We start from the raw sequence: 20,120 nt of genomic DNA, 5'->3' as shown, positions 1-20,120 counted from the left end.
TCTCCCAATCCAGGCAGTGATTCGGAGACTACGAGGTAGCTGTTGGCGTTCACAGCCCCGTGCCTCCCTTATCTTATCATTTTTATGTTTGTTAGAACCATTGTATCGGATTTAGTGTTCAGTAGACTTGTATCCGGATTTCTTAGTTGCTCATGACTTGTGACACCCCGGTTTGGGTTGTGTCGGGATGGTTTCTACTATTGTTATCGTTAAATTTTCACAATCTATGGATATATTATGTTCATTACTGTTTATGATAATTAACTGCTTAAAGAGGTGTTCCGTTTTGGTCTGGCTGGCCTTGTCTTCACGAGAGGCGCCATCACGACCGGGTTCGGGAATTGGGTCGTGACAAGTTGGTATCAAAGCCTAGGTTACATAGGTCTCACGAGTCATGAGCGGGTTTAATAGAGTCTTTTGGATCGGTACGGAGACGTCTGTATTTATCCTCGAGAGGCTGCAGAACCTTTTTAGGAAAAAACTTCATATTCTTGAAACTCTTGTCGTGCGAACTTGTTGGTCCGAGTACTAAACTTATATTATTCCATTCTCTCACAGATGGTGAGGACGCGAGCTACCGGACGAGGTGGACGACCACCAGTGCCACCAGCTGAGACCACCAGAGGCCGTGGACGCGGTCGTGGTCGTGACAGAGGCAGAGCAGCAAGGGCAACACCGGTAGATCCACCAGCTGCCCTAGCTCCGGATCAGGCTCCAACTATGGATGCTCCAACAGCACCAGTTTAGGCACCAGCTGTGCCCATCGTGATTTCGGGTCTTCAGGAGGCCTTGGCACAGATCTTATCAGTTTGCACTGGCCTGGTTCAGGCAGTTTCAGCCACTACAACAGCAGCTACTTCACAGGCCGGGGGAGGCAATCAGACCCCCACTGCTCGCACACCTGAGCAGGTAGTGCAGGGACTACAGACACCGGGGGCACCTCCAGCTCAGTTGGTTGCACCAGATCAGGAGTTTGTTGTGCCAGTTATGCCGGATGATGAGCAGCGTCGTCTTGAGAGGTTTGGTAGACTCCAGCCTCCGTCATTAAGTGGTGCTGAGGGTGAGGATGCCTAGGGCGTTCTTGATAAGTGTCAGCAGATGCTCCGTACAGCAGGGATTCTTGAGATTAGTGGTGTGGCATTCACCACCTTTCAATTTACTGGGGCTGCCTTCACTTGGTGGAAGGCGTATGAGAGGCGTAGGCCGATTGGAGCAGCGCCCCTTACTTGGCATGAGTTCTCTACTCTCTTCTTGGAGAAATATGTACCGCAGTCCCATATAGAGGAGCTACGTAGACAGTTTGAGAGGTTGCGATATGGGGATATGACTGTGTCACTGTATGAGTCGAGGTTTTCTGAGTTGGCTCGTCATGCCATTTGGATGGTTCTGACAGATCGTGAGAGGATCAAGAGATTTGTTGATGGCCTTAACTATCATCTCCGTGTTCTTATGACCCGAGAGAGGGTGTTGGGTGCTACGTTTGAGGAGGTGGTTGATATCGCTCATGAGATTGAGACGGTTCACCGTCAGGATCGAGAGGAGAGGAAGACCAAGAGGCCTCGAGGATCAGGCAGTTATAGTGGTGCTCCTTCGAGGGGCCAGTTTCAGCATGGTAGAGGCCGTTCTTTCAGGCCTGCTTATTCAGCTCGCCCAGGTTATCGTGGGGCATTTTCGGGTCATGGTTATCACGGTACTCAGCAGGACCAGTCATCACTTAGTGCCCTTCCAACCCAGAGTTCATCTCGTGCCCCGTCAACTTAGGGTTCTTCTATGACGAGTGCATCAGCTGGTCACTCCGGTGCGAGGGGTTCCCTTCAGTCCCCTTCTCCAGCACCTGGGAGTTGTTTTGAGTGTGGAGAGTTTAGACATGTGTGGAGGCAGTGTCCTCATCATATTGCTAGTTCATCTCAGCAGAGGGGTCAGCCCTCGACTTCTGCTCTAGTTACCTCACCACCCACCTACCTAGCTAGGGGTGGAGGTCAGGCAGCCAGGGGTCGCCCTAGAGGGGGAGGTCGATCAGGCCCGTTTCTATGCACTTCCAGGAAGGCCAGATGCTATTGCTTCAGATGCTGTCATTACAGGTATTGTTTCAGTCTGCCACAGAGATGCCTCTGTATTATTTGATCCTGGTTCCACCTTTTCTTATGTGTCATCATACTTTGCTCGTTATTTGGGTACGCCCCGTGAGTTTCTTGCTTTACCTGTTCATGTATCTACCCCGGTGGGCGATACTATTGTTGTAGACCGTGTGTACCGCTCATGTGTGGTGACTATTGGGGGTCTGGAGACCCGAGTAGATCTATTGCTATTGAGTATGGTGGATTTTGATGTTATTTTGGGCATGGATTGGATATCTCTCTGTCGTGATTTTCTAGACTGTCATGCTAAGACAGTCACTTTGGCTATGCCGGGTGTACTGCGGATCGAGTAGTGTGGTGTGACTGATTATATTCCTAGTAGAGTGATATCTTTCTTGAAGGCCCAACGTATGGTTGGGAAGGGTTGTTTTTCATATCTAGCGTTTGTGAGGGATGTTGGAGCTGAGACTCCTAGCATCGATTCTGTCCCGGTTGTGAGGGATTTTCCCGATGTGTTTCCTGCAGACCTGCTGGGCATACCACCGGACAGGGATATTGATTTTGGTATTGACCTGATGCTGGGCACTCAGCCCATTTCTATTCCGTCATATCGTATAGCACCAGCAGAGTTGAACGAATTGAAAGAACAGCTTCAGGAACTCCTAGATAAGAGGTTCATTTGGCCTAGTGTGTCACCTTGGGGTGCACTGATTTTATTTGTGGAGAAGAAGGATGGCACGATGAGAATGTGCATTGATTATAGACAATTGAACAAAGTAACACTTAAGAACAAGTATCATTTGCCCCGCATTGATGATTTATTTGATCAGCTTCAGTGAGCGAGGGTGTTCTCTAAGATTGATCTCGGTTCGGGCTATCACCAGTTGAAGGTCAGGGATTCATATATTCTTAAGACTGCTTTCAGGACTAGATATGGTCACTATGAGTTTCTTGTCATGTCTTTCGGGCCGAATTATTTGTTCTCCCTGATTTTGCGTTTTTCCTTAATTATCTCATTTCCTGCCTTAAATGTTATATGCTCTAAATGCCTTCCATGCTTAATTGCTACCTGTTAATCTGTGTTTTCTTCTGTTAATAATGTTAGATCCTTTCATATTTTCATGATTCATTGCTACTTGCTTTAACTGACTTACTTGCACCTTCAAATTGCCATTTACCGGACTTGACCTATTGTGTAGTATTGCCTATATGAATTCCCCCATTGTACAAGGTTTTCTTTTTGGTTCAGTTTGGTATTTATTGATCGTAAAGGATCTCGTGATTTAAATTATTGGTTTGATTGTGCACATTGAGTATTTGGTACTGATATGGTGGGATCGGGTTGCACGCCGTAACAGGTGAAATAAGGGTAGATTGATATGGTGGAATAAGGGTGAATTTGTATTGATACGGTAGGATCGGGTTGCACGTCGAAACAGGTGAAATAAGGGTGGATTAATACGGTGAAATAAGGGAGAATTCTGTGTTGTACATCGGGTTGCATGCCGCAACAACCTATGTGTTTCTATCTGTTAGAGAAATTTTCGGGTTTTCCTTAGACGATTCTGGATAAGCCATCTCCGGTGGGTTTTAGCAAATTTGGTGTTGAGCTAGCAAATATAAATGGTTTAAGGTAATGAAGAGCAACTTTTTGATATCCTAAGGTTCTAAAAAGAAATTTCTATTTTATTTGATAGGTACTTGTAATATAACGAGACCAAGACTAAAAAATGTTACTCTCTCTCTGGTCTACAATAAGTGACCAGTTTACTTTTTCATTTTGGTTCAAAATAAGTGTTCATATATGTAATCAAGAAAAAAATTAATTTATTTTTACTCTTTTACCCTTATGTGCATATCCCTAAAAGGTTTTCTTACTTTTCACATTAAATATTTAATTAAGAGTAGTTTAGTAATACTAGGTATTTTTGTATAGAATTTAGTATTTTCTTAATAGGTGTGCTAAAAGTAAACTGGTCACTTATTGTGGACCGAAGGGAGTATCGAATGTTGAGGAGACAAAGAAAAGTGGGAAAAGAAGGAAAAATCAGTAGTTGTACTTTAATGGAGGAAGAGAGAAGATATATGGAAGAAGTAAATGTTATAATAACATGAATTTATTAGTGGAAGTCTTAAAAATTATAAGATTCTATATATACAAGATCTGAATGATTCAAAAGCTCATAATTAAATGGTTCTGAAGAAGAAAAACCTATGAACATAATAGGCGTCTGAATGATACAAGTGAGGCCGTAGTTGTTTTACCCTATCAAATTAATTTATATACAACAAAAACAAATTGTCTATAACAAGTTTGATATAATAAAAGGAATAGATTAATGACTTGCTATAATTGGTTAATTTGTACTACAACCAATTTATTATGTATATAACTAATTAAATCATTAAATATTTATCTTGGCATACTAGAGCCTATTTGGCCAAGCTTCTGGGAGGCTAAAAGTACTTTTTTTCTCAAAAAAATACATTTTTAAAAATTTAAGTTGTTTGGCCAATACAGATAAATACTTTTATTAGTAGTTTTTCTATTTTTGGGAAGAAGCAGAAAATTCTACCTTCTTCCAACAAGTAGAAGCAGAAGTTGAAAATTAATTTATTCAATACAAAACTATCTTCACCATAAATTTAGATTTTTTAAATTATCCTTACAAATTTAAGTTTTTTATTTTATTTTTGTTTCTAGTTTTTACTATTCTTTTGAAATTAAAGATATGATATACATGAATCATATTGTAACTTTCCAAATTCTTTATTGACTTTTCTTGTTTTTGATTTTTTTTTTGTGTGTGATGTCTTGTAACTTTCTAAATTATCTTCTTATTTTTTCATACTAAAGCAAATTATCTACATCCTTTTTTGGATTATCAATTTTCTTCCTATAAATAATCATTTATGATTTTTTCTGTTATATGATATTAGTTCGTGAATCTTTAAAACAATTATCAAATCTAATTTACTTACAAATAGGTAATAAATTTACAATTGTATCGCATAAACTATCTATATATTAATGAAGAAGAAGAAAAAGCATCCACATTAAGCCAAGTGGCAACCTCACAATAGGCCACTTGGCAATTTAGATCAAAGTTAGTAAGGTTAGGTAATAATTAGTTTATTTTATAATTTAAATTTTAAGAAAATTAAATTATACATTATATATTGTTAATAATTAGTTAATATTTTTTATTTGATTTAAACATACTTAACTATTTTTTTAACCGAAAAATTTTATTTTTATATATTTAAAATTATTCTATTTTACGCTCAATGCCATCGTTTAAGTTTTACACTCAGAATCATCTTGTTACAACTACCGTATAATTTCATCCGATGATATTCTTCTACCCATAAGGAATTCATCTATTATGCTAATGAAGATATTACAACGGAGATTGAGGAAGGAGATGGGCCTTCTGATATTCCTTTAGAAATGCAAAGCAAGTCTTCTACTAATATGGAGGCGTTGTATGATAGAAGTAGAGATGGAATTGTTGAAAAATATTATCATGTGTGAGTGACTTTACTTATTATTTCATGGTAGATTATCAATATATAGTAATTTGTGGAATAGACTTCTAATTCATCCTGAATAATGTATTTTGATAATTCAAATCATCATGTAACAATAAGTAACTATATTAGATAATATTATATATTTTGCTATAATTATATATGTAAAATTGATTTAAATCTTTAATATGTTTGTTTACTTTATGTTTTATATTTTAATTAAATAAAATAAAAAATAATAAAGTCTCTTACGATAAATATTTAAGTTCATTTTTCTCTTTAAAAGAACTATAAGACTTTGGTGGTATCCTTTTTAGTAATTTGACACTTAAAATGCTTTTTAGAAAGACCGATCAAACCTAATTTGTTTACCAAATATTACAAAAAGTGAATTGGTCAAACATAAATTATTATTTTTTCCAAAAGTACGTTTTTAGTGAAAAAAAGTACCGTAATAAATAAATTTTGGCACCTTCGCCAAACGGGCTCTATGTTGGCATATATGCTGCTCCTTACCGTAAATCTCATGAAAAGAGGAAAGCTTATATCTACTGGAGAAGGTTTCAAGACTGTTGGTTTACCACCAAAATTTATAGTTTAGTAGTAAAAAATTAACATAGTAGTTGTAGATTTGGTTCTCACTATTTCCAATTTTCCCTTTTCCTATATCCTTCCCCATGTAATAGGTAAAGGTAGAAAGAAAAAAAAAATAGTTGGCTTTTGGAAAATACCTTCGGCTCCTGGGAACCTTTTACAGATTCAATTTCAAGTTGAAGATTTTCTGCGGGTGAAAGAGCTTGCTTATCTCCGCGGGGAATTTGCTTCATCTCTTCAATGATGTCTTTGATCTTTATTGAAAGATCCCGGTGTCTAACCGTGTTGTGGGGAAGATGGAAGGCCTTTTGAAAAACACTTTTCTCTTGGTAAAGCCTCGTCTCAACCAAGAATTCATCAATGATATCCTCAGTTCTAAATACTGTAGTCAGAATGGCCTTTTCCATTTCTTTCCACATAATGCTTTTCCTCACCAACTTTGCAAAATCATTTATGAAGGCATTTAGAATTTGTACTTGTTCGAGCAGATCTTGAAACTCTTCCTGTACACCTGCTATCAGCTTAACATCTTCACTCAATACCTGCAACAGTTTCTCCAACAGAAAATTCATCGCTGTATCTGCCATCTGCAACTTTTTTAAGAGAGAATGTTAAAGGGAGACAGATGATAGTTTCTTGAGCTTGTCATTAGAGATGACATCTTTCACTTGCCATAGCTGTAATATGCTTTATATAAAGAACGTATAGAAGAAATTATTACTACTCTCTTATTCTGAATTATTTAACCTAGTTTTTCTTTATTCCTACTTTTCCTGCATCACCACTATTTCAATAACTTTAATGAGAGCCACTAGCCATAAAGATATTTGCAAGTGGATAGCAACAACAACAACAACCCAGTATAATCTCACTTATTGGGGTTTGGGGAGGGTAGTGTGTACGCAGATCTTACCCCTACCCTAGGGTAGAGAGATTGTTTCCAAATAGACCCCCGGCATCCTTCCCTCCAAGAACTTCCCATCTTGCTCTTGGAGAGACTCGAACTCACAACCTCTCGGTTGGAAGTGGGGGTTGCTTACCATCAGAGCAACCCCTCTTGTCTATACTCTATTTTGTCTGCATTAGTTGATGAATATGAGAGAAGAGATTCCACACAAGTTCTTTAATGATAACTAGCAACTATATCCATTTATAATTCGTTTATTATAAAAATTGATCAATTCATAAAATATTAGTAATATTAGCCAACTATTACCAACATTAGCCAATTAGTTGTTTGTAGCTAGAAAGGGATCGGAGGTTTGGCCGTGGTTGAGAAAGAAGGGGAAAGGGTGTACTGGTAAAAGACAGGGATGGGATGGGGCCTTTCTTTCTTTTTCATTTATTGTTTTTCCCGATTTTAGAAAAAAATTAATCCAAAATTACTCTACTCACACGCACTAGTTTTGTGAGTTACATGCACTTTGTCGATGTCACTTGTGGTCAATGGTCAAATTTGTTTATTGGTTCACAAATGTATGAATTGAGGAGTTCAAATAGGAAAGTTGTAAGTTCATTTATCGGGTTGGCAATCAGGAGCAAATTTAAGTGGCCACGAGGTTGTTTTGCATTTAATTTATGTGGTCTCCCCCTTCAGAATACAAGTATAATGTGAAAAGCAAAAATAATTTTTTTTGTGAGGCTAGATCACACAGTGTTAGCTCTCCTCATGTGAATTTCAAGCTAATCTTCTACTGCAACGACCGGACTGGTCGTTTTGTGTAGTAAAGCCTCGTTATCTCTTTTAAACCTTTCTGTATGTGCATTTGAGGTTTTATGACTTGCGGGGATGGTTGGTTTCATTTTGGGGAGGTTCTGGTTTAATTTAGAACAATTGGTTTTTTTTGCGACCACATTGTCTTTAGACTATCTCTCTCCCTGACTCTTTATCTCTCCCTCTCTCTGCGACAGTAATCCCAACGGTCATCTTCTGTCGAAATCCTACTAGCGTCGATGCCGGCAATCAGTTAAGATTTCTGACCACCCCTCACCTCTCTCTCCTTTCTCTTCTACCACTCCTTTCTCTCCATTCTTTCTTTCTTCTTCCTTCTTTCTCCTCTTCTCTCCACCCTAACCCTAACAGTAGCAGTCTACTCTGGCGTCTGTTGTCCTACTGGTGACCTCTATTCCGGCGATTGCAGTCTCCTCCCCTTTATTGTCCCCTCCCCGTCGGCCTCTTCTCCCTTTATTTTCTTCTTCTTTTCCTCTTTTTTTACTTGCGTGCTATCCTATTCAGCCATTACCCCCCCCCCCGCTATTTGTTTCCTCTTATTTACTTTTGCTAGGGCTTCACCAGTGGCAGTGGTGACAACCTCCCTCTTTTTGGTTCTTGGGCATTCTGTGTGTCTTTCAGGCAATACTCGATGGCTATTGGAGACGAGCGGGAAGCGCGTGCGCAAACATATGAGAGCAGCCAAGACGATTGTCAATAAGGGGTGATGGAAAGCTGGACGCGAATGCGCCAGGTGCCGCAACATCGTCGTGTACACCAAGACAATTTCCAGGTTCTATTCTCGGCAGTTGGTACCTCCCGCTTTCCTGTTTTCTCTTCTTTGTGTTAGTTGAATTGTTGCTTTTAGTTCGCATTAGTTTAAATCATACAATTAGTGAGTGTGTAGTTACAACTTATTTTCTCCTAGTTTGGTCTGTTTGCCTATTGTGTGTTAGTGATTCTCCTTAGTCTGTTGTAGGTATAGTGGTTGTAGTCTAGGATGATAGAGGAATGTCATGTCCTCAGGGGGCCGGGGGTGGGGCGAAGGTGGGGCAGGGGACAGGGGTGGGACGTAAGGAAATGGACGTAAGAGGCACAAGGAAGCCTATAGGTTGAGAATTGGATCATGGAACATAGGTACATTTACGGGTATGTCTATAGAGCTGGCGAAGATCATCCTGAAGAGAAAGGTCAATATAGTGTGTGTCCAAAAGACTAGATAGGTAGGATCGAAGGCGAGTGATGCGGACGGGTATAAGCTGTAGTACTCTGGAGTCCCGAAGGGTAAAAATGTTGTGGGTATTTTGGTGGATAGGGAAATTAGAGAGTATGTAGTGGAGGTTAGGTGGGTGAATGATAGGTTAATGACTATTAAGTTGGTGGTTGGAGAGTGCACCCTAAATGTTGTTAGCGCTTACGCGCCGCAAGCGGGCTTGAATGAGGAGGTTAAAAGGCGCTTCTGGGAGGGGTTGGATGAGATTGTGCGTAATATTCCTCCTGCTGAGAGGTTATTTATAGGAGGAGATTTTAATGCAAACAATGGGTCGACTGCAGGTGGCTATGGCGAGGTGTACGGAGGCTTCGATTTTGTGAATAAGGACGCAGGAGGTACTTCGCAGTTGGATTTCACTAGGGCATTTGAGCTGGTGATTGCAAACTCCAGCTTTCCGAAGAGGGAGGAGAATTTGGTTACTTTCCAAAGTATGGTGGAATGACTAAGATTGATCTTCTTCTTATGAGGTGTGACAGAGGTTTGTGCAAGGATTGCAAAGTTATCCCGGGTGAGACCCTCGCGATGCAGTATAGGCTCTTAGTGATGGACATCGATATTATGATGAAGATGAAGAAGAGGTCTGCACGAGGACAACCGAGGATCAGGTGGGGAGCCTTGACTAAGGATAAAGCTCAGGAGTTAGAAGGGAGGTTATCGGCTATGGGAGCCTGGAAGAGTAGTGGGGACGCGAGCGATATGTGGTCAACGACGGCGGATTGTGTAAGGGACGTGACAAGAGAGGTGTTAAGGGTCTCAACGGGTTACTCTGGCAGGCAAAAAGGCGACTAGAGGTGGAATAAAGTTGTTCAAGGTAAATTGGAACCGAAGAAGGAGGGGTACCTAAAGTTAGTAGGGAGAACATGCGAGGAGGAGAGGAGACTGAACAGAGAGAGATATAAGGTAGCTAGGAAGGAGGCAAAGCTGGCGGTCACGGAGGCTAAGACTATGGCTTTTGGTTATCTGTACAATGAATTAGAGGTCAAATACAAGGGAGAAAAAGTTATGATGGCTGGCCAAGGCGAGAGAAAGAAAGGCTTAGGATCTGGACCAAGTAAGGTGCATCAAAGACAAGGACGGTAGAGTATTGATGGGAGAGGCCCATATTAAGCGAACATGGCAGACTTACTTTCATAAACTTCTGAATGAAGAAGGGGATCGGGATATTGTGCTAGGCGAGTTGGGGAATTTCGAGAGTCGCCGTGACATTGGGTATTATAGGCGTATCTAGCTTAAGGAGGTCATGTAGGCTTTGCGTAAGATGAGTAGGGGCAGAGCTATGGGGCCAGACAAAATTGAGGTGTGTGGGTAGAGCAGGTATAGAGTGGGTGACTAGGTTGTTTAATGTTTTTGTAGAACAAAGAGGATGCCAAATGAGTGGAGGTAGAGTATGGTGGCTCTGTTGTACAAGAACAAAGGTAATATCCAGAGTTGCAACAACTATAGGGGTATCAAATTACTGAGTCATACCATAAAAGTTTGGGAGAGGGCGGTAGAAGCGAGGGTGAGGAGGACGGTGTCTATATCCGACAACCAGTTCGGGTTCATGCCGGATTGTTCTACTATGAAAGCTATCCACCTTATTAGGAGGTTGGTAGAAAAATACAATTATATGAATAAGGATCTGCATATGGTATTTATTGATATGGATAAAGCGTATGACAAGGTTCCTAAAGAGGGTAAAGGTGTGATGATTGCTTACACTAGGGTGATTAAGGACATGTATGATAGAGCTAAGACTCGGGTTAGGACAGTAGGAGATAACTCGGAGCATTTTTCGGTTGTTATGGGGTTATACCAAGGATCTGTGCTCAGCCCGTTCTTATTTTCCCTAGTGATAGATGCACTGACACACCATATTCAAGAGGAAGTTCCATGGTGTATGTTATTCGTTGATGACATAATTCTGATAGATGAGACGCGAGGAGGCGTTAACGAGAGAATGGAGGTTTGGAGACAGGCCCTTGATTCTAAGGGTTTTAGGTTGAGCAGGACTAAGACGAAATACCTTAAGTGCAAGTTTAGCGCCGAGCCGAGGGAAGCGGGCATGGACGTGAGGCTTGAATCGCAGGTCATCCCCAAGAGAAGCAGTTTCAAGTACCTTGGGTCGGTTATCCAGGAGGATGAGGAGATCGACGAGAATGTCACACACCGTATAAGGATGGGTAGATGAAATGGAGGTTAGCATCTGGAGTCCTGTGCAACAAGAATGTGTCACCGCTACTCAAAGTTAAGTTTTATAAAATGGTAGTTAAACCGGCCATGCTGTATGGGGCTGAGTATTATCCAGTTAAGAACTCACATATATAGAAGATGAAAGAAGCAGAAATGAGGATGTTTAGGTTGATGTGTGAACACACTAGGATGTATAAGATTAGGAATAAAGATATTCGGGAGAAGGTGAGTGTGGCTCCCATGGATGACAAGATACATGAAGAGAGGTTCATATGGTTCGGGCACGTACATAGTAGAAGCCCAGATGCTCCAGTAAGGAGATGCGGGTGATTAACTTTGGTAGGTACGAGAAGAGGTAGAGGATGGCCTAAGAAGTATTGGGGAGAGGTGATCGGGAAGATTATGGTGTGGCTTCATATCTCCGAGGACATGGCCCTTGATAGGAAGCTGTGGAGGTCGATCATTAAGGTTGTAGGTTAGGAGATAGTTGAGCATATTTCTAATTCGTACCAGTGTAAGGCTACTCTGATAGGATTTTATCTTAGATTGCTAGTAGTCAATGTTGTGTTCACATTACTCTTCCATTTTCATAGTGTCGGGCCTTATTTACTGGTTATTATTTTTGTTTTTCATCTATTTTCTAGTTCTTATGATGTTGTTATTATTTCTATGGTTTATGTTGATGGTACTGATATATAGTCTCTTTTCATTTTTCTTGAGTTTAGGGTCTATGGAAAATAGTCTCTCTACTCCTTCGGGGTAGGGGTAAGGTCTACGTATACACTACCCTCCCCAGATCCCATTTGTGGGATTTTACTGGGTTGTTATTGTTATTGTTGTTGCTGTAGGTTCTTAGCTTGAGAGCTTAAGTTGGAAATGTTGACCGAAGTTTGACTTTTGTGAAAATGATCTCGGAACAATGTTTTGATGGTTCTAATATGTTTGTACGATGAATTTGGGCTTAGGCGTGTGCCTGAAATTGAATTAGGAGGTTCTTAGCTTGAATTGGCTCTTTTTGACGAAAGTTGGCAATTTAAAGGTTTAAAAATTTCCTAAGTTTGACCATGGTTTGACTTTATAACTATCGGGTTCGAATTTTGGTTTCAGAACTTGGAATAGTTTTTTTGTTATTTGGAACTTATCTGCAAAGTTTGATATCATTGTGAGTTGGATTGGTAGGAATCGGAAGCTTAGTTGTGATTTTAGCGATTCTTGAGTTTTATTGAAATTTCTATGTGTTTTTGGTGTTCGATTCGTGGTTTCCGGAGGTTATTTTGGTGTTTTGAATTCGCGAGTGAGTTAGTATGATATTTTTAGTCTTGTGTGGATGTTTGGTATGGAACACCATGGCTCGGGTGAGTTTCAGACGTGTTTCGGGTTGGTTTAGACTTGATTCTTAGCAGCTGGTATTGCAGTTATCACAAATGCGAGCACCGGTTCGCATTTGCGAGTACTGCATTTGTGAACGGAATATTGTTTTTGCGAAGGGATGGGAAATGCGGCTTCGCATTTGTGAAGCCAGCATCGCAATTGCGAAAAGGGTTCTAGGGTTGGGTAGGTGGCATTTGCGACCAATTGGCTGCTTTTGCGAAGGAGACTAACTTCGCAAATACGAAGTTAGTGTCACATTTGCGACATTCCCTGGGTTCAATAGGCATCGCATTTGCAGTGCAATGGTCGTATTTGTAGGATTCTCATTTGTGAACCCCAAGTCACATTTGCGACATCCGCAATTGAACAAAAACTTGGGATTTCAGGACTTAGTCTCATTATCACATTTTGGAGCCCTAGAAAGGCGATTTTTGTCACAACCCAAAACTCAACATATCGTGATGGCTCCTATCATGATACTAGGCCAGCCGAAAACTCACACATACCAACATTTTTAAATTTAAAATATTCTGAAATAGGTTTAAGTAATAAATTGGATGAAAACGCCACAACTCAATACAGAATTACCCCAAAACCCGGGTGTCACTGAGTACACGAGCATCTATACAATAACATAGTATGTTACATTGTCTAAGAAAGTAGAACAGAATAAGTAAAACTGAGAGATAGGGGAGGAGAGTCAAGGTCTACGGACCGCAAGGCAACTACCTCGATAATCTCTGAACAGGTAAAAACTCCAAGATCAGCAACCACCGTGCCCAGAAATACCTGGACCTGCACACGAGGTGCAGAGTGTATTGTGAGTACAACTAACTCAATAAGTATCGTAAATAAATAAGGCAAGGTAAGAGAAGCTTAAATTATTAGTGATACTAGTTATTCAAATATGGTTATGCCTTTTTAAACCAGCACAGAACAATATTTAAAACCAACACGTCAAATTTCGTGAAAAAAATATCTATGTGTGCATGTGCACAATTTCTCAAATACCTGATCAAACAATAACATAGCATGTAGAGGAAGGAAACAATTAAATCAGATAAATGATCAAGGAAATGGAAATTCCACACGCTGCACGGATAACTCACGTGCGACACGGATAACTCATATTTCAATAGTATCAATATATGGATCCGCACGGACAACTCACGTGCTGCATTGACAACTCACGTGCCAATAATATCAATATGGATCCGCAGAGACAACTCACTGTAGACATATGATTTTTGACCCTCCCCAAGATTTTTCATATTTTAACACGTAAATATTTAATTTAGGCCTAATATAGCTAATTCAACTCATTTTTATTCTTTTACTTTATTTTATTACAAGAAAACAAAAATTACAAAAAAATAGTTTCATTAATATTTTGCAGTCATTTTTAATCTTGAAAAATACCAAAAATAGTTTTGTTTAACGGTCACTCTTATTTTAATACCTATTTTACTTAAATAGGATTAATTAGTAAATGAGGTCGTATTTTAATGTCGTTTACGGAGAGAATAAAATTGGGCTGAAGCGACCCATTTTTAGGCCTAATTTTCGGATCTAGCCCATAATTTCTAGGCTCATACCCCTTAACAAAAAAACCCCTAAAAACCTAGTCTTTAAAAGGGGATCCGCCGTTTTCTATAGAAGACTATCAGTGAAAATACAAAATAAGGACTAGACCTAGAGGACCTAAGGAAATCTAAAAAGCAAACATAGACCTAAGCAAAAAGCTGAAGACTAGCCGCAAGAAAAGAGAACGCCCATCCCCTCCAATATTCTGCTATATGAGCTTCTATATTCCAACTCTAGCTATTACAATTACATTATGACTAAGTATTTGGGATGATTATTAGAGATAAGATTTTCAAATTACACCACCACATGTCATCTTCTTCTTCGGTTTTTGAGAAATCAGGCCAGCGACTCGATTTTTCCTTCTCCAATCTTCACGCTCGTCAGTTCTGCTAGCAACGATCATTGCTGCTGTACAAATCTTGGCTTGGTAGTTCTATATAATATACTGAAAAGGGTGATTTGGAGTGAGCATGTCGTTCGAGTCGTCATGTTCGAGGTTCCGACGTGGTCTTGGTTCCAGATTTTGTTCGAATTTTCTTGGAATATTAGCTTGGAGTTTTTGTCCAGTGTTTGTCTATGTTGTAAAGCTTTGTTAGAGAAGTTTTTCTCTATTCAATCAGAAAATACAGTTTGGCTTCATCAAAGCATGTTGTATCTGTGGTTGGCTATCCATTTGGAGGAGATACAATATCTGTGACTAAGGGAGTGTTTTCCAAGAATTGAGGTTTGTTTTCTGTTGTTCATATTTCAATTAAGGTAGTATTAGTTTATTCCTTGGCTGATGGTGACTATCTCTAGATGCTTTTACTTAAAAAATTTGATTGTTACTCTTGCTTGGACCAATGTAGGTTTTGAAATATTCAATCATAAAGGGTAATATTTTCTAGAATTTAGATTAATTAGTGGATAAGGTTAGGAAAAGATACTTGTATAGGTAATGCACGATGGCCACAACTGTTGCCAATTCACTGTGTAAAGCTATAACAGATTTAATTGCTGAAAGTGAGTGCGCTGTAGAAAAAAATGATTTGTTTTCCCACGTTAGTTTGTAGTTCACGTTGGTTTACTTTTCCATTTGTTTAGTCATAGAAGTCATCGCGATTACGGGTACGGTTCCCGTGGCATAGTTATGATACCCATTTTTCAAATTCGGGTGTGCATTTCATGTGACTCGAATCTAATTCCCAAAAAGGTTAAATAGAGCGTATCGTGAACCGCGAGTGCATTTCATGTAGCGTGGCTTGCGAGGTGTTTTAAATAACCTGAATTTTCCTAAAAATATTAAAAGCTGCTAAAAAGAATAAAATGCACATAGGTTTCAAAGTTGTTTTAAAATCAAAATAAATAGGCCAATAATAACAGTTGAGCGACCGTGCTAAAACCAAGGAATTCGAGAATGCCTAACACCTTCTCTCGGGTTAACAGAATTCCTTACCTGGATTTTTGTGTTCGCGGACTGAAAACAGAGTCAATATTTCCTCGATTTGGGATTTGAATCGGTGACTTGGGACACCATAAATTATCCCAAGTGGTGACTCTGAACAATAAATAATGAATCCCGTTTTGATTCACTTTAATTGGAAAAAACTCCATTATACCCTTTACGAGGGTGTAGGAAAAAGGTGGTGTAATAGCTCTAGCAACTTTGCTGGGGACGGTAACCCACAATCTTCGGTTCAAGGTTCAAGAATTCGAGCTTGGAATAATTATTATATTTGGCTTTATTTATTATCTGGTTTTATTACATGTTTGAGCCTAATGTGCTAAATATTGTTTTTTATAGATTTTATATTGTTTGGACTGTATATAAAATTATTACAAAACCCTCCTCTCTCTGAGTCTTCTAAATCATCTGGGAAATATGCACTTTGTGTGACTTCTTTTCTGTTAGAGTCATATTCCAATTTTAGAACGAGGTTCGGACAAGTTGCAAAGCCGGTGAAGCTTCTGTATTCCTGGTACGCTTCCCCCCTCGGCTCGAGCTGTCCGCTCGGGTAAGCCAGGTCTAGAACAAATAAACTCAGGTTTTTAAACATAGAATAACATAGCCTCATGCTGGATCCCTAGTAGGAACGCTTGTTTGCATCACGTGCATCTGACTTTGAGGACTCAACACAGGGGTTGAGTCCTTCTAGGACAGGTGTACCCAAAATAACAGACCATCTTGATGCATCCTATGTGCTACATGTTGCATTTCTTCAAGGGTAAAAGGGTCATTTGGCGGACCGATGATAGTTGAGGGCAAATGGAAAAAACAATGAGAAAGAAAAGAGGTTAAAGTATAAAAATGAAGCAAGTGGGGCTCAGTTATAATTTTCTTGCACACCTTTTCAAAAAAAAAAACAAAAAAAAAAGAGTTTGCATTTTCCCCGTCATTTTTTTAAAAAAAGGAAAAAAATCAAAAAAAAAATAGAAAAGAAAATCCAAAAATATATTTACATGTTTCATCATTTTTTTCAAAACAAAAGACAAAAAATATTTTTTTTCTCTGAATTAGTTGTTATTTTTATTTTTTGCCCGTATCGAAACTACCTGAACTACGCAAACCTGATTCTTGTCTTTCGGGGCATGATACATAGGCAACCCACATAGGGTTCGGTCTTCCTAGTAAATCTTAGGTTCTTGGCTTTACAGGGACTTAGCCAAATTTTGCACTTATAACCACTTTTTGGCCAACTAAGCCATTTTGCAAATAGCCTCAATCATATCTTGCATGTGTCTAGTAGGGAATGTTAATGTCTCACATAGTGTTGGTTTAAGTTTTCTCATACAGGTGTGGATCTACATATCGGAGTTTGAGCATAACAGATACCCCAGGATCACTGCATTCAGGAGCTGCTCGAGGAGCCATTTGATGTTTTTGAGTCAATTGTTCATGTTTTACTTTCTAGTCCTGTATAGTAGTATCCAGTCATTTAGGTGATGTTAGAGTTTGTAATAGTCTAGTTAAGTTTGCCAAGTCTTTTGTTATTCTATTTCTTATTTTGTATTTGGAAATATGTTACAAGTCAAAAATAAAAAAAAAAATTGTGTTTTTATATTTCCGTTATAAGTTTTCTTGTAGTACCTCTTTAAAAGTTTTCTTCAAGATATTAATTCCAAAAATCCAAAAAGATTTTCTTTTGAGGTTATTCTTTGGGAAATTAATGAAAAATGAATGAAAAAAATTCTTTTTATTTTACAAGAACTTTAGGACATTGTACATAGAAGAAAAAAAAAACATACTTTATCTTTGGTTTATTTTCAGAGTTTCTCCCTTAGGTAATTAAATTGAAATCCAAAAAATATATTTTTTTATATATTTCATTTCTTGGTTCGAAATCTTTCTTGCTCGTATAAGATTGAGTTTAGAATAGGATATAGAACATTAAGTCTAGAAAATTCAACAAAAAAAGGATTTGCTTCTTTTATTTCTCTTTTCTCATCAGAGTAGTCATTAAGGTAAAAAAAAATTAGTTTGTTTACCTTATTCCCGATCTTTTAGAACTACGCAAAGATCTGATTCATGCGGGGTCATGATACGTAGGCAACCTACATAGGGTTCGATCGAATCATTTTTTTAAAAAAGAAAAAGAGAAAAAAAGGGAGAAGAAAAAAAAGATGGTGAAATTATGGGACATGAGAAATGAGAGGAAAAAAAAAGGAGTGATATTTAGAAAAAAAGAGGAAGGAACATGAGCAAGCCAAGAAGTGCTAAAAAAGAAAGAAAAGGAAAGATTGAAATGAACAAAATCGGGATGATGCCAAGTGACCTTGTGACCCTTGAAGTCATTCTAGAACCATTAATTGTTGCTAGGTGCATTTCACGCAATGTGATATTTTTAGCTGTTAAATGCCCTAATGCTAACAGGATGACCCCATTTTGTTCCTTTTGTTATCTTCATTGAGCAGAAGGGTGGTTGGTTTGTGGTTTTTAAGTAACTCATCCATACAACACAAGGTCAAAGAGCAAGGTAGCCATGGCTAGTAAAGACTTGGACACAGGGGTTGTTGATCCGTTTAAGGGAATTGTTGAATCAGAATCTGAGTTGAAAGAAGAGGTCTTAAGGTTGAAAAGACAGATGGCCGAAATATACCAAGCTTGGATTAGTGGGCATCCTCAACCATCAGTCCCCGATGCCCAACACTATGCTCCAGAACCAATTTTCAAGGTCTCGGGTCCATACTCTCATGCTCCTCATTTTGAGCCTCCCGGTGAGACTACAAAGCTTGCTAAGACAGTGGAGCAAGATGAGATATCTAGAAAGCTGAAAGGGTTTAAGATGCCAAAGTTTTTGTATGATGGGCGGGGAGATCCAGTAGCCCACCTGAGGGGTTATTGCAGTGAAATGAGAAATGTTGGCTGGAAATATGAGCTGTTGATGGCGTATTTTAGTGAGAGCCTAACTGGGGCAGCTTTGGAATGGTATACCCATCAAGATGTCGGTAAGTGGCATACATGGGATGACATGGCTCAAGATTTTGTGCGACACTTTCAGAACAATCTAGACATTGTCCCAGATCGCTCCTCCCTATATCAGATGGAAAAGAAACCCAAGGAAAGTTTTAGGGAATTTTGGTTCAGATGGAACAAACAAGTTGCTCGGGACAGTCCTCCCATTGATAGAAAAGATGTTGCTGAGCCCCGCCAACGATAGGATCCAGTGGGCATTCCTGCTAGATGCTTTTCAGCCTCAATACCAACCCCATGAATATCCCCGAACTGCACATAATCCACCCCAGTGTTATCCTCCAAACAATGTCCGGCCATCTGTCCAGCCACTAGGTCACTCCAAAAGGCGAGCACGAGCACCGCAGAATCCCCACCAGCCTCCACAAAATTTCCAAGTACCTTATAACCCACATTCAAGCCAAGGGTGTAGAAGGGAACAAAGGCTGAAAGATAATTTTACACCAATAGGAGGGTCCTATGCAAGTTTGTTTGAGAGAATAAGCATTACGACATGATTGCACCTATTCCTCTAAATTATATAGACCCACGTGCGAGAAGTTTTGACCCTGCTAAAAAGTGTGAATACCATTCCAATGCCCAGGGGCACAATGTTGAAGATTGTCGTGCTTTGAAAAGGGAAATAGAAAGAATGATTCAAGAAGGAATAATTGTGGTCCAAGGCAGTAATACCCCAAGTGTCACACGTAATCCTCTACAGGTACATGACAACGCACAGATTGTTGGAATGGTTGGCAATGACGAAGGGTTGGTCAAAGGAGTCAAGGAGCCATTTTGTGAAATTAATGATATTGAAATTGGTAATGGTCTTGGTAATATTTATGTGGATCTCAGTGGCTAAGATGTCGAGCTTGGTGATTGGAAAGACACCTTTTTTGGCTAGCCAGGGAGGAGTCTTGATGGTTTATTTTGTTGTCACTTCTGTTGTCTGGTTTATTTCAGGGTTGTAATCTGGACATTGTCTTGTGGCTCAAACCCTTCTATCCTTTTATTTTGACTAGTTGTTTAGCCGTAGTAGCTCGTTTAGTGTTGTCTAGGTTTGTTCCAGGGTTTTAACCCCAATTTAGTTTGCTTGTTTTGGTGTTCGAACCCCTTCACCGTTTGCCTAATGCAATTTTCTGTTTTCTGGTATTTTTAGTCATTTCTGTTTGGTTCTCTTCTCCTTTTATAGTTATCTTCTTGGTCGCTCTAGTGACATGACATGCACACATAATTCTAGGCCTAGTCTTACAAGTTAGTTTACTCATGAAGCAATGAAGCAATTTTGAAGATAACTGGGGCATTCAAAGGAAATAAGTACATAATTTTGAGATCATTTGAAGCCCGAACTGTATGAAACTGGGGCAGATGATT

The 20,120-nt window shown here is 39.3% G+C and overlaps 2 protein-coding genes across 4 annotated transcripts in view; one reads left to right on the top strand and one right to left on the bottom strand.

Moving 5' to 3' along the window:
* LOC138888984 (probable disease resistance protein At1g59620) overlaps positions 1-6,871 on the bottom strand; it is a 37,612-nt gene extending 30,741 nt beyond the window's left edge. For all 3 annotated transcript variants that reach the window (XM_070171563.1, XM_070171562.1, XM_070171564.1), the window contains exon 1: positions 6,341-6,871. In XM_070171563.1, the coding sequence (XP_070027664.1) occupies positions 6,341-6,790 (450 nt within the window). In that variant the 5' untranslated portion in view covers positions 6,791-6,871. The remainder of the gene's footprint in view (positions 1-6,340) is intronic.
* Positions 6,872-9,278: 2,407 nt separating this feature from the next.
* On the top strand, positions 9,279-9,629 carry LOC138889334 (uncharacterized). Its single transcript, XM_070172629.1, has one exon. It carries the CDS (start codon positions 9,279-9,281, stop codon positions 9,627-9,629), a length of 351 nt encoding a protein of 116 aa, XP_070028730.1.
* Positions 9,630-20,120: the final 10,491 nt, after the last annotated feature.

The sequence above is a fragment of the Nicotiana sylvestris genome, chromosome 4 (assembly GCF_000393655.2).
Source record: "Nicotiana sylvestris chromosome 4, ASM39365v2, whole genome shotgun sequence".
NCBI lineage: Eukaryota > Viridiplantae > Streptophyta > Magnoliopsida > Solanales > Solanaceae > Nicotiana > Nicotiana sylvestris.
Note: the sequence above shows the minus strand (reverse complement) of the source record. Positions and strands in the feature narration are given on the sequence as shown.